General features: G+C 40.3%; 1 protein-coding gene and 1 pseudogene across 1 annotated transcript; both read left to right on the forward strand.

Moving 5' to 3' along the window:
* Positions 1-809: 809 nt before the first annotated feature.
* Positions 810-3,192, forward strand: LOC106144494 (annotated as a pseudogene).
* A 9,025-nt stretch (positions 3,193-12,217) lies between these two features.
* Positions 12,218-13,153, forward strand: LOC101986080 (olfactory receptor 10P1). Its single transcript, XM_005372166.1, has one exon. The coding sequence runs from the start codon at positions 12,218-12,220 to the stop codon at positions 13,151-13,153; it is 936 nt and encodes a 311-aa protein (XP_005372223.1).
* The last annotated feature ends 1,970 nt before the right edge of the window (positions 13,154-15,123 follow it).

Raw genomic sequence — 15,123 nt, forward strand, 5'->3', positions numbered from 1 at the left:
GTGGTTATCTACTGTAAACTGATTAGACTACCCTAATTGTCATCAGAGAGCCTTCGTCCATAACTAGTGGAAGCAGATGCAGAGATCCACATCCAAGCATTGGACTGAGCCTGTGAAATCCTCTTGAGGAGAGTGAAAAAGGATTGTATGAGAAAGGGAGTCAGGGTCATCACAAAGGAACCCACAGAAGCAACTGGCCTGCTCATAGAGCTCATCGACCATGGACCAATGGCTAGAGGGCTTGCATGGGACCTTCTTAGGCCCTCTGTCTGTGTATGATGGTTGTGTGGCTTGGTCTACTTGTGGTACTCCTAGAAGTGGGAATGGGGCCTGTCCCTGATGTTTTGGCTGGAATTTGGATACCTGTTCCTAATGCTGGGTTGCCTTGTCCAGAGTAAAAACACAATCCACATATTTGAAATACTATCAGTAGATTCCAGTTTTTTATCCTCAGACCTATCAGAATCCAGAGCTTAGCCATAGCAAATACAGCATATTGGCATGGAATTACAGATGACTTTTAGCAGGCATATGCCAACAAAGCAAAAAGCAAGTGCACATGGTAAAAATACTCCCACAAAACTAAGACGCTCCCACAAAGGTAGTCTCATAAACTGTCCAGAGGCCAACAACAACTAACACAAACCCAGAGCCTATTTCACAACACCATGACAGATGGGAGCAGAACTTCCAATCACCATTATTTCTGTCTATATAACTTTACCCCTTTTGTTATAAACTGAGTTTTGCTCACCAACTCCCAGAGTCTGTGTTATAGTATTCTGTGTTCATTAAACCCCTGTCCTCAGGGCAGTTGGGCACAGTTGGGGATAATGATCATGATGATTGAGAGTTATCAGTTGTGATATTCTCCTTTTTCCTGGTAACACACCTACAGATTGTAAGTGGAAACATGACCATCATTACACTGACACTGTCAAATGTTCACTGAAAACTCCCATGTATTTCTTTCTCAGAAATTTCTCTTTCTTAGAAATCTCATTTACAACAGTCTGCATTCCAAGATTTCTAACCAGCATTGCTACAGGGAACACAGCTATTTCCTATAATGCTTACAGGGCACAAGCAATTTTTTGATCCTTCTGGAAGTGACAGAGTTTTTTCTACAGGCTGCAGTGTCCTATGATCATTATGTGGCCATCTGCAAGCCTCTGAACTATACAACTACCATTAGCAACAAAGTCTGCAGTTGACTCGTAATTGCCTCCTGGTCAGCTGATTTCCTCAGTGATCATAGGACCTCCAGCTGGAATTCTGTGACTCTTACATCATCAATCACTTCACCTGAGACTCTTCTTGCATGCTGCAGGTCGATTGCACAGATACAGAGATTCCAGCACTGACGGCATTTTTCTTAGCAGTGTTCACTCTCATAGTAACTTTGGCTTTGGTGATTTTCTCCTACACACTCATCCTTAGAACAGTTCTGCAGGTAGTCTGCACAACAAAGGAGAAAGGCCTTTTCCACATGATTGTGGTTTCCATTTCATACAGAAGCTGCACTTTTATGTGTGCAGAAAGATCTGCTAAAGAAAGTGAGACTCCATTGCTCCCATGCAGAGTCCCTTTGTTTACTTCTTAAGGAACCAGCAGCTTAAACATATAACAACTTCACCAAAAACTGGTGTCATTCTACAAACACCAATCATTATAAAAATCACAAACAGCCGGGCGGTGGTGGTGCACGCCTTTAATCTCAGCACTCGGGAGACAGAGGCAGGTGGATCTCTGTGAGTTGAGGCCAGTCTGGTCTACAAGAGCTAGTTCCAGGTCAGGCTCCAAAGCTACAAAAAAAAACCTGTCTTGAAAAAAAAAGAAATTACAAACATACCATAAATGGATAAAAGTACTTTCTAGATGATGGGTATATATACGCAAATTAATAAACACCAAAATTTATGAACACATAGAGCTTGCTTGTGGGAATAAGTTACCCACATTAAACAGATGTAATAAAAAAGAAATGGCCTAGTAAGTTGGTAAGTGGTAGATGCTTACCAAAGAAAGTTTTATAGTGTATAGAAGGAGTGATGAGTGCAGTTCATAGTAAGTGCCCTGTTTTAACACTTTACACTCACTCTAAAATTCCTTTCTAGTACAGTTTTGTACATTCAAATCAATTTTATAGACTTGATGTTTTTATACTATCTATAAACTCATTTTATGTTCAACTCTTTCATGGATGTCAAGCATTTTGAGGTTGTACATGGTACTTGCTTTCAAAAAGAAAAGATACATAAGACAAGCCCAGTCTTCACAAACCTTGAATACAGTGAACGGGTTTACTATGACAGGCTTCTCTTAAGTGGTAGACTTTCAATGCATAAGAAAATCATTTCATCACTTTCCACATCTAGGTGGGCTATAGTGAATGCTGCAATTGGTTGTTTTTAAGTCTTTAGGCTTTCTTGGCTCTTTGGGGGTCCACAACCCAGCTCCCAAATAAATCACACACAGAGGCTTATTCCTAGTTATGAATGTCCAGCCTTAGCTTGGCTTGTTTATTTTAGGATAATTTTCCTAAATTATCCCAACTACCTTTTGCCTCTGGGCTTTTGTCTTCCTCCATTTCTGTATACCTTTCTTTCTTACTCCATTGCTGTGTAGCTGGGTGGCTGGAGTGATGGCCTCCTCACCTCCTTTTCTTACTCCTCTATATTATCTTCCCAGATTTCTTCTCCTATTTATCCTCTCTGCCTTCCAGCCCCACCTATCCTTTCTCCTGCCTTGCTATTGGCTGCTCAGCTCTTTATTAGACCAATCAGGTGTTTTAGATAGGCAAAGTATCACAGCTTTGCAGAGTTAAACAAATGCAACATAAAAGAATGCAACACATCTTTGCATCATTAAACAAACATTCTACAGCATAAACAAATGGAACACATCTTAAAATAATGTTCTACAGCAGAGTACCATCTTGAATGGGGCTTCTCTGAAAAGGTAATCACAAGTTCAATAACCCCCGGGACACCGTTCCACAATCTATGAGAGACGACAGTGGGCAGTGGAAGGTCAGAACTGGGAAGTTACAGCAACACAGGTTCAAACTTTGAAGAGTGAGGTAGCCCGTGGCTCTGCCCTCTGGAAAGAAGAGAAAACCCCATCACATGAGAATAATGATGAAGACTAACAGCCCTAAGGCCATGGCCATCTAGAATTCTCAGTCTCTAGAGCTATGTCTTGCATGTATAGCTCACTGCTGGCACTGAAACCTGTGAGCCCATATCCAGGAGGTCATTTCATTTCTGTAGCCTCCTGCCTAGTGTAGGGAGGTCCACTACTGGGAAAAATCTGAGAAGAACAGGAGGAGTTCTGAGTTCCATCAGTTCACCTGCTCCAGGGCAGATCTCAGTTCTCTGTTTGCCTCCCCCACTCTCCAATGCACTCCATCAGATGGATCTTAGCCATTCCACATACACAATCGGACAGTCTCTATGAGTGAGAACCTGCCTAGCCCAGAAGTCACACTCATCAGGGTGACTAGTACACAGTACAGGTAGCTTCTAAAGTAAATGCAGCTAACACAGACCACTGTCTCACGACAAACTTAGGCTCAGCACCAGCCTGCATGGTCATTGCTGCTGGAGGGACTAGCCTTCAGCAGCTCAGGAATTAAAGGGAAGCCATGGAGTCAGTTTTCCAGGCTGAACAAAAAAAGAAAAATTTGGCAGAATATCCTTTTGAAAATAGGTTAGAATTAGTGAGTGGATGATAAAAACCATGAAGAACATGATGGAATACCTGATGTTGCATGCAAAAATATTTGACTCATCTTGGGTTCTCTCGAGTTCTATTTTTTTTAATTATATTATTTTATTTTTGAGATTATAGTTTAATTACATAATTTTCCCTTTACTTTCTCTCCTCCAACACTTTCCTTGTACCTTTTTCCTCTCTTCCAAATTCATGATCTCCTTTTCTTTCATTGTTGGCTTTGCATTTCCATGTTTCTTATGTTTCGATTTTGTGATTTATTCAAATACTGGATCTGGCATCTTCTTTGGTCTTATTTTTGGGAAAAATTGGCCTTCATCTGGTATAGCTATTCTACTTCTTGGCATATACCCAAAGGACTCTGTATCCTACTCCACAGATACTTGTTCAGCCATGCGCATTGCTGCTCTATTCATAAAACATAAAAAATAAAAATGTTCTTCAGTTGGTGAGTATATGATGAAAATGTAGTAGACATACACTATGTAAAGCCATTTGCTTATAAATAAATGGGTGGGATCAGAAAAGGTCATATTAAATGAGGCAAAGCCAGACCCAGGAAGATAAATATCACATGTTCTCCTTCATCAGATCCCCCATCTCCAAATTTTCAAAATGTGAGTACATATCATGAAGCAACTACAAAACCTGTAGGAACTGTAGTTTTTGAATGGAATTGGCACCCATGAGTTCATAGAAGTGGCACTAGTAGGAAGTGTGGCTTTGTTGGAGCGTGTACGGCCTTATTGGAGGAAGAGTGTCACTGTGAAGACAGGCTTTGAGATATCATATATGCTCAAGACACCACCCAGAGACACAGTATACTTCTCATTGCCTTCTGATGAAGATGTAGCCAGCACCATATCTGCCTGCAGGCTGTCATACTCTCCACCATAGGAAAACCACAACACCAGATATGAGAAGCTATCTTTTGAGTTGTTACTCAGGGTTGTCCGAAAGTTTCCAAAGAGATTACAAGCTCTTTCAGTTGCCCAGGGTTATCCCCCAGGAGATGGAAGGTAAGTCCTTATTGTTAAAGGTACCATGCACCTCAGAGAGAAGCCCCAGCTAAAACTGACCTGAATGCCTCCTTCCTGAGGACTAGCTTTCAGGGTAGCTGAAGGCACCATGTAAGATTCCAGAGGAGAGAGGCAACCAAGAGTCCTGCCCAGTTATTATGCCTACAAACTACAGTAACTACCATCATGGTACCATAAGCCTAATTGTGCAGTACTGACACACATACCTTGATGGGAACAAACAGCTTTCTCTTTGAACTTAAGACTGCTCTAAAAGAGGAAATGATGTCCAGTACTAGAAACCTAGCCAAGTATTCACAGTAGTGTAATCATGGATCTTGAAGGAAAACCTACAACCACGACTTACACTGGTTTACCAGTGTAATCCCTAACAACAATCTAAACATTTGTCCTTGACCCCACAGATATGAGAAGCCCTCAAACCTTGTCAAGAAAACTTCTCTTTGTGATTCCATCTTATTACAATGGCCAAGATCAAAAACACTGTTGACAACTTATGCTAGAGAGGATGTGGGGTAAAGGGAACACTCCTGCATTGCTGGTGGAAGTGCAAAGGTAGAGCCTCTTTGGATGTCAGTATGGCAAGTTCTCAGAAAATTAAAAAAAACAACCTTACTCAAGACCCAGCAATACCACTTTTGGGTATATACCCAAAGGATGCTAAATCATACCATGAGGGCATGTGCTCAACTATGTTCATAGCAGCATTATTTGTCATATCCAGAACCTGAAAACAACCTAAATGCCTCTCGACTAAAGAATGGATAAGGAAAATGTGGTACATTTATACAATAGAGTATTACACAGCAAAAAAAATAATAATTACATCTTGAAATTTGCAGGCAAATGGATGGATCTAGAAAATATCATAGAGTGAGGTAACCCAGACCCAGAAAGACAAATATCATATGTACTCACTCATAAGTGGATTTTAGACATAAAGCAAAGAAAACCAGCCTACAATTCACAATCCCAGAGAACCTAGACAACAATGAGGACCCTAAGAGAGACATACACTGATCTAATCTACATGAGAAGTAGAAAAAGACAAGCTCTCCTGAGTAAATTGGGAGCATAGGGACCATGGGAGAGGGTTGGTGGGAAAAAGAAGGGAGAGGAGCAGAGAAAAATGTATAGCTCAATAAAATCAATTTAAAAAAGAAAGAAAACTTCTCTTTGCAACAGATGAAGACCATTACAGAAAAGCACAACTAATTAAGGAGTATATCTTGAGCCCAGTGCCAATGGATACTATAAAACACTCCTATATTAAGGCTCAGAGAACACATGGAAGAGAGAGTAGTGAGGTTTTAAGAGCCAGAGGATCAGGGAGTTTGCTGCAGGACTATGACTCCTGGTAATGTTAGAATTGACACACATAGAGTCTCACCCAATGACTGCCCAAACCTGAGTTGGGCAAGGACAATAGACATGTCTAAGTAGACAGGGAAAGAGCATGAGGTCTCAACCCTACACATGGGATGCAGGCAAATGAGGAATGCTGAGAAGGGAAAAAATAGTCTTCTCCAGGGAAGAGCAAACCAGTTTATCACCCAACGGTCAGCCCTGAAAACATCCATACAAGTAATATTACACAGACCAAGCAGGTTATATTTATGAATATACTTGATTATAATAAAAAAGAGGTCATGAATTTTTAAAAGAGAGAAAGGAGAAGTATATGAGAAAAATTTTTCTCATTAAACTTGTTTTAATGGGTCTCAAAATTCTTTGACAGATTTTTTGCCATCTCTAAAGCCACGTGACTGCCATCTTTACGCATGCCTAGAAAAAATGTATGCACTATATCCTGTGTTTTCATCCATGTGCTGAGAGCTCTGTCACCAGAAAAATCAGAGCTAAACTTACAGAGGAGAAGAGCATAAACCAGGAGAAGCTTTGCCTCACTCTCTGCTTTCCATTCCTCCTGCAGGAGCTTGAAGCTTGGCAAAAGCTGTGCCATGTGCCAAACCTGAGCTATGAACAAGCTTGGAAGATGTGCTGCTTAGCTTTCTATACTCCAGAAGACATAAAGGAAGGCAAGTAGTGTGAGTTGAAATGGAATTTAATGAGGGATCTGCAATTTATGCCAAAACACTATCTCTATATACCAATCTCTTCCAACCCTCAAACAGTCTCTACAACCAAAGCAAAACCTTCTCTGTCTTTTTTTAGTGGAAAAAAAAGCTGAAGTGAGAACCCAAATCAAAAGCAAGCATGGCTATTCTCTTGGAGATGTGTGAATATTTTCACACATTATGAGATTAAGGTAGTCTTAGTGTGTTCAAGGTCTTTCTAAAAAAGTAAAATTTCAGTTGAGACTTCAGTAATGAAATTTATATGTGCATGTAATAACAATTAGTTAAGAAAGAGGACATTAATCTGAAGGAGAGTTGGGAGGAGTATATAGAAGGATCTGAACAGAGGAAATGGAATGGACAAATGCAATTAAATTATAATTTCAAAAATAAAAACTTTAAAAAGAAAAGTCATGTATGGATAGAGCTGTGGTGGTGATGATTGTATGAGAAGAATACATTTTTAAAATTAAGAAAGGAAAAAGAAGATTCCCCATTGGATTGAGAAATGAGGGGCTGGTTGTGATTTCAGTAAGAGTGGTGTGGTAAGGACAGATGAAGAAAGAGAGAAGTGGGACAAGTATCAACTAGTGGGCATCAGGGATTGAGGGAAAGGCCAGGTTGTATCAGACACACAGAGGTGTTCTTTATTCTACTCCCAGACTCTCCAACTTCCGCCATCTACTCCTCCTTCCCCAGACTAATAATATTTAGAAGGCTGAACTCTGAGCTCCTACTCGGTACAACTGGACTAATATGAGAGAAATGGTTTGTCAGAATCCCAGTCCTTCTTAAATAAATCCCTAAAGTAACCACACAAGCAATGAGCTCACTAGAACACTTTTATTTGCAAAGCAAACCAAGCAGGAAAAACAATACGACTAAGTTAAGATTTAGTCATTAACTATGACTATCTGCCAGAAGTATCTTTATTTATCAGGGATATGAGATTTCATACACAGGAATTAAAGTCCCAGGGGAGAGTCTACACATGAGGCAGGGAGGCCCTCAAGCCTCATGTCATCTGTGACAAAGAGAAGGTCATGGCATCCAGGAGAGGGAACAGGAGATAATAGAGCAGGGAGAGCCATTAGCTTTTATTTTAGGAAAAAGAAGATAGATATAACGGACATTGGAGAGACAGCAACAATTATCTCACCCAATAACACTACCATAGCTCAGTGCCTCCAAAGTCCCCTGGAGATAAAGACACTGTACTAATCTCAAAATAGTTGTGGACACCGCAGCTGCTGACTTTCAAGGAGGAGGAGGAGGATAGCCACTCCTGTGACTAGCATCTCTTGCCCTGACCAGGTGACCACTTTCACATCCCCTGGGTAAGGACCACACACAATGCAGTACACACTTCGTCTGGTAAAGCTGGACTCTGCCAGAAACAGAAAGAGAAGGCAAAGGCCAGAGCGGAACCCACGTGGATCTAAGAATTCTGTGTCTGGGGGACCAATACCTGTTCCTGGGCACAGGAGAAAAGAATCGTGGAGAAGGTTTCTGAGTTTTGACGTTTTCTTTACAGATGTATAACCCAGATTTCACATCTTTATGAGGAGAAAATCTCAAAAGGATCTAGGAAACAGTGGGGAATTTCTTCCAGATAAAATTGCACATGACATGTAAATATATGCCAAGGTATATATAAGCCGATGTACATAAACAGACAATGCAACCTTTGATGTGTACGGTAAGCCAATACACTATTGTTGGGAAGATGTGCCAGGTGATGTGTTGTGACTATATGCTGTGTATATTTGTGTTGTGTATGGTGAAACAAAGACTGGATATGGGTGTGAGAATTTCCACAGGACCTGACAAGTGGTAATCAGAATTCCATATTCAATCTCCCTCTCAGGGTTAACAGAAAGAGCTGCCTGTATTCTATTTTGCTGTCCTACATCTGCCCTGATGAGTGTGCACTCACAGACACACACACACACACACACACAATGCACATACACACATGCATACACGCAAGTTTTACTTCACAGACACAGTTCCTATTGATACTTTAGGCAAAAAAAATGAAGTCAAAACTTGACAGACCAAAGAAGAATGTCTTGCGGTGCTCCCTGCCCTCACTGACCCATAAGGGCCATCACCGTTTTCTCTCCCACATTCCCAACTATTCTCCAGAATCCCCATTTTCTTTGTACACAAGACACCCAGTCTATCGCTCAAGAGTTGTTTTTTGCTATATTCACCCTCTAAGAATATAGCAGCCCCTACATTCTACCAGGTATCCAGAGAGCCAGACACATCGCTGTCTGTTAGTGGCACCACCTGTGTCTCCACCTGAATTTGCAATAGCTGATCAACGTATCTGGCTGTTTGTGTCAATGAGATTTTTGTTGGAGATGCAGGGGAACCAGCCGTGGGGTATTGTTGAATGGGTACAGAGCTTTAGTTTTGCAAGATGAGAAATTCAGTAGATCAGTTGCAGATAAGGACAACTGTGACAGCAGTCCTGAAATATGAGAATTAAAGAGGTACACTTTATGTCTACCAGAAGTGAAAATAAAAATTTAAACCTCAGATAAGAGTCTTGTGAGTTCATGGGATGCATAGTAAGACCTTCTCTTTAAAGCCAAAATAAACAGGTAAATTTTAAAAATCCTCACCCCTGTCTGTGGCTCAGAGTATGGTGATTCTTTGTCACATCTGGGCTTCTGTGGTAAGTTTTGAAAAGTAGCTTCAATGCCAGCTTCTTTGTGAACACAGTCCCAACTAAGTTAGACAAATGGATGACAAAGCAAGCTACAGAGAGAAGTAAATAGTCAGAATAGAAGCAGTAAGGGGAGGAGAGATGTAAGGAAGGAGTGCTGAAGATCCACCTCTTAGATGACATATTGAAGAAAAGTTTAGTCAGAGGATTGAGTGAAGAGATGATCACAGTGTGGCCATGGCAACACGGAAATGGAAGGGAGAACAGACGGGTTTCCTTAGCTGTCCTTGGAAAGGAAGATTGGGATGCTTTCAGCAATTCTTCAGGAGATTTTAAAAAACATATAACACAACAGGACACAAAAAATGTCTACACAACCAATACTTCCATTTCTGGACGTATTTACCCAGGAAAATATGGAACAAAAATAAATAGAGATATCCACAAAGATATTGTTTGCATCACAGATAATAGTCACAAAATGGAATGGCTTATTAAAAATGTATACATTGAGTTTTTTGTAACTAGAGAAAATCATAGATTACTACAAGAACTGATGTTTTTATTGTTTGTGTTTGTGTTTTGTTTTGCTTTGCTTTGCTTTGCTTTGCTTTCAAGGACCATTGGATCACTATGTGATTTTTTTTCTGTGTAAAAATCATTACAAAAAATATTGAAGTGATTGGCAAAAGGCAAAATATGATACATTCTATAGTTACAAGCATACACGATAGATGTTCGGTGAAACAAATGCTTGAGTGCAATTTACAGGGAAGGAAGGAATCCAGCAAAGGTGATCAAAATCACAAATTTCTTTATTACACATATTTTTTAAATATTCTAATTGAAAAAATAACACTTGAGACTTTTTAAAACATATTAACTAAGCGGAAATGGGCACTGGAAGAATCTGTGACCACTGAGGTTAGACACTTCTGTTCAAATTTACTCAATGCAAGTTCATTTCTCCAAAGTAAATGGCTTAAATATAGATTGAAGTATATTTAAGTAGTTCCGGCTCTGCTTCCCACTACCTGATCTTAGGTGGGTAGTTTCAATCTTAGGGCTCTAGTTCCTTTTCTACAATGACAATTAGATTAGTGCTCATGTTTGTATGCAGACAACTGAGAGACCTTAGACTTTCCAACATGTTGAGATCGCTAAAAGTAAGTTTCAGGCAAAAAAAAAAATGGCAAAAGACAAAGGGCAGTGAAGGTCAGATACTTGAGCAATGACAAAAACTGAAACCTTCTAAGTAAGAAAGTAAGTAAGCAAATGGTTAGACTAAACTCATATAGGATATGACCATAGAGAATGAATGGTTGGTAAATCTTTGGACCTACAGCTTCTGGAAACTAAAGACATAATGTCCTCTTTTCTTAACTAGTTACCTAACTTTTAATTAGTCATGTTGTCTTTCTTTGCATGTGTTCCCATCTATGTAACTGGGGCTCTTTATAACTCAGTGACTATGGACACAGATTCTAGAGTTAGAGAAACTTGGACTTGAGCCCAGTGTCACTTTCTAGGTCCATGGCTTGGGGGAAGTTACTAAGGCTGTTTGTAATTCCATTCCCCCATCTTCAGAACAGAGGAAAGGAAGGTTATATACTGTGCGGTATCCATGCTTTGATGAAAATTAAGCCTCAGTCAGAGTAAATTGTAGCAATGAAGCACCTGGGAATGTTAGCATCTCCTCCCCTCACATCCTGCAGCATCTCACACTGGAAGGAACACTATGAAGTCCCGTGTCTGCGGCATATGTATCTCATGAGAGAGTGAATAAAAATGTTCTCTTCGAAAATTAATAGTTGAGGACTTCCTGGTCCTCAACAATCCACGACATATATGTCCAAATACACTTAATTAAGACTTTTCCTGTAGCCAGAAGCGGCCAATGTTGGAAGGAACTGTCTCAGCCCACAGTGAGTTCCCTGTCACCACTACTGTTCAGACACAACAAACAACACCTTTCAAAAATGTTTTACATAAAATGTTAATGCTGTTCATAGACATATTTAACCTTGAATGTTTTTATGATGCTGAAATGACATAGATAAGTATTTCTAAGTAGAATAGACACGCTCCATGGGCACTGAACTGAAGCTTGAAGGAGAAGGGGAATTTTCACCCACATAGACTGTTCTAGCACAGTGTAACACGTATAGCTGATCACAAGGACACAGATGAAAAGAAAGGAATCAGAGAAGGTGCCAGATGACCTAATTATGATGTGTCTATGCTGTGATGTAGCAAATAATCACATTACTATGGGGCATCCTAAATCCTAGGCACATTGTGATGATCACCAGACTCTACCTTGGGACAGTCCCTATTGTGGCCAATTGAGTTTCCGTTTCAGTGTGTTGAGTACAAAGGGTATAACTGCTTCACTTAAAGCCCAAAGCTGGGTCTCTCCATCTGGAAGGTGAAACAGAGAAAGTGACCATGGTAGATACACAGGCTTTGTCTCCAAAGCCTGGACAAAATCACAGCCTTGCTATTTCCTCATTACTAGTTCAGTTGAGTTTAATCTCTGAGATCCATGGCACATCTAAAAACAAAAGACACCAGCTGTCTTGATTTGCAAAGGAACTGTGTGGAAAGTGTTTTACTGTATTACAGAAATGTTGGTTATTTCAAACATATTTCTCTTTCTTAGCTGTGTAAAGTTGTGCCCTAGAGTGATGGCCGAGGAAAACCAAACTATGACATCTGAGTTCCTCCTACTGGGGTTCTCTGACCTCAGAGCCCTTCAACAGCCACTGTTCTCGTTGGTGCTTCTGGTCTACCTGATAACTTTGCTGGGTAACTCAGTGATCATCTTTCTTACACAAGCTAGCCCTGGGCTGCACTCGCCCATGTACTTCTTCCTACGCCATCTCTCGGTTGTGGAATTTCTCTACACCACTGACATTGTGCCCAGAACCCTGGCTGATCTGACCACTTCTCGCCCCCAGACCATTTCCTTCTGGGGCTGTGCGGCCCAGATGTATTTCTTCATTGTCCTGGGCATCTCAGAGTGCTGCCTGCTCACAGCCATGGCCTATGACCGTTATGCGGCCATTTGTCAGCCTCTACACTATTCCACCCTAATGAACCCGCGGGCCTGTGCAGCCATGGTGGGAACCTCATGGATCATGGGCATCATCACAGCTACTACTCACTCCTCCCTCATCTTCACTCTGCCTTTCCCCAGACGCCCCATCATCCCACACTTTCTGTGTGACATCCTCCCGGTACTGAGGCTGGCGAGTGCTGGGAAGCACAGGAGCGAAATCTCTGTGATGACAGCCACTGTGGTCTTCATCATGATTCCCTTCTCTCTGATCGTCACTTCTTACGCCCGCATCCTGAGAGCCATCCTGGCAATGGCTTCCACCCAGAGCCGTCACAAGGTCTTCTCTACCTGCTCCTCCCACTTGCTTGTGGTCTCCCTCTTCTTTGGGACGGCCAGTATCACATACATCAGGCCCCAAGCGGGCTCTTCTGTCACCACAGACCGGATCCTTAGTCTCTTCTACACGGTTGTCACACCCATGTTCAACCCTATCATCTACACCCTCCGTAACAAGGAGGTGACAGAAGCCCTAAAACACATGCTGAGGAGGTGGGTTCCCTAACCCGGAGGCAACTGAGGTGCTCCTCTCCTTCACTGCTCCTCCTCCCAGCGTTCAGGTATCCAACTTAAACTTCAGCCTAACAGAATGCTTAAAGAAACCTCAAACAAGTAAGTCCTCCTGCAGAAAGTGCTGAAACTGAAAAACAAATATGCATCTTAGCTCTGTTTCCATACCCCAGATATTCTCTTAGAGTGGGGGGTGGATACTAAGAAACAACAGAATGGAAGAGATCCCTAACTTGGGAAATGAATATTCTCTAGATTTTTCTGTACCATGGGCAATTTTCCAGAGAATCATGTAAGTCATGAAGGCAGATGTCTTTAAACTTGACCTCCAATGGGCCCCTAGACATCTACTTTTGGTTACATCTTTCTTCTGCTTGTGTAAAATTTAGTGATACATTTATTCTGGGGTTCCCTTCAAGAGGAAGAATATATCGGTGAAATAGTCACACAATTTCCCTCCGACTACACCACTGTGAAGGGAAGACAGCTTAGGACTTAGGATGTCTGGTGTTTGGGAAACCTTTTTCCAGGTGATCTTTCCAACAGACTTCTACTTCACAGACATCCCCTGGAGGAATAACTTCACCACAAGAATCCTCTGTATTCCCTCCTGTCTCCTCAGCTAAGTTCATTTCCACAGAGCCTCCTGTTCCCACTAATTCTTATATCTCTGTCTTTTCAAAAGCTATTATTTAAGAAATTCTTCATACACAACTTACCCAATATGTACACCAAGCAAGTTTCCATTCATCCTGTTGCTCAACTGCATTATTCCTCATTGAAATTTTTTTACCTAAACACATCTCATTATTACTTTATGCCACAACCATTAAAAATCTTTTTCAAAAATTGTAATTATTTTTATATTTCTTCATTTAATATATATGTTAAGGACTAATATTTAAATGCATATAAGGGAAACTGAAATGACTTTTAAGGTTCAGTACATTCTTTTTTACTTTATAGTTACAAGGAAAATAGAATACACAACAATAGAGTAGTCTTTTAATGTTGACTTTTTTTATAAAACTTCCTGAAAAATTTGCTTCTGTGAACATAAATTTTATACTTAAATTTTTTTAGATACTTCTTCTTTGGTATATCGCTTGCTATATATCTAAAGCATACTCCAAAGAAATACCTGTACATGTGTTTAGTATGACGTTATTCATAATAGATAAGGATCAATGACTCCTCTATTATTTGTCATTCTGTGATCTGATTGTTTGGCTTAGAAGTGTCTTCCAAGTTCGTTTATGTGTTGCATGTGTCAAGATTTACTGATAACATAAAGTTATCAGTTATCATATTCTACTACATGATATGTATTTCATGCATTTTCTTTTAAATTATTTCTTATTTTTTGATATTATACGATGACTTCTTTAATTAGAAATCTTCGGATAGACATTCAGATTATTTATATGTCTTCCTATTGTAAATAAAGATAAAAATATGTGAGTATAAAAATGCTTATTGAAGATCATTGTGTCTGTTCATTTACAAATATATCCAAGGTAGGAATTCTGGATCATATGGTCATTCTGTTTTTAATGTTTCCAGAACAGTCGTGTTCTTCTCTGTAACGACAGAATGGTTTTACCTTCCTGGTAACCATGTATTTTTTTGTTGTCATCATGACTGTCACTGAGTCAGAGTCAAGCTGTGTCTTCAGACTGGCTTGGAACTTGGGACTTCAGCATCAGTTTCCTCAAAACTAAGATTTCAGGCATGAGCGTTGTAGCCTCCCCCCATGCTTTTGCTTCACATTTTCCCAATGACAAGAGACAGAAATTGTCCCCAAGCAAGATGACTCAGTGTATATTCAGGTCCACTGTCTGCTTTATCAACTGGGATATTTTATCCTTTTAAATTGATAGGGTTTCTTGAATATTTTGCAAATTAATGTCCACCTACCATGTTTGTGAGTATTTTCTTCTATCCCGTGAGTTGACTTTGTCTCTA

Source organism: Microtus ochrogaster, unplaced genomic scaffold, assembly GCF_000317375.1.
Source record: "Microtus ochrogaster isolate Prairie Vole_2 unplaced genomic scaffold, MicOch1.0 UNK223, whole genome shotgun sequence".
In the NCBI taxonomy this organism is placed as follows: domain Eukaryota; kingdom Metazoa; phylum Chordata; class Mammalia; order Rodentia; family Cricetidae; genus Microtus; species Microtus ochrogaster.

Bases quoted from the DNA above. Each gene is read 5' to 3' on its own strand.
- LOC101986080 (XM_005372166.1), top strand. From the start codon at position 12,218: ATGGCCGAGGAAAACCAAACTATGACATCTGAGTTCCTCCTACTGGGG.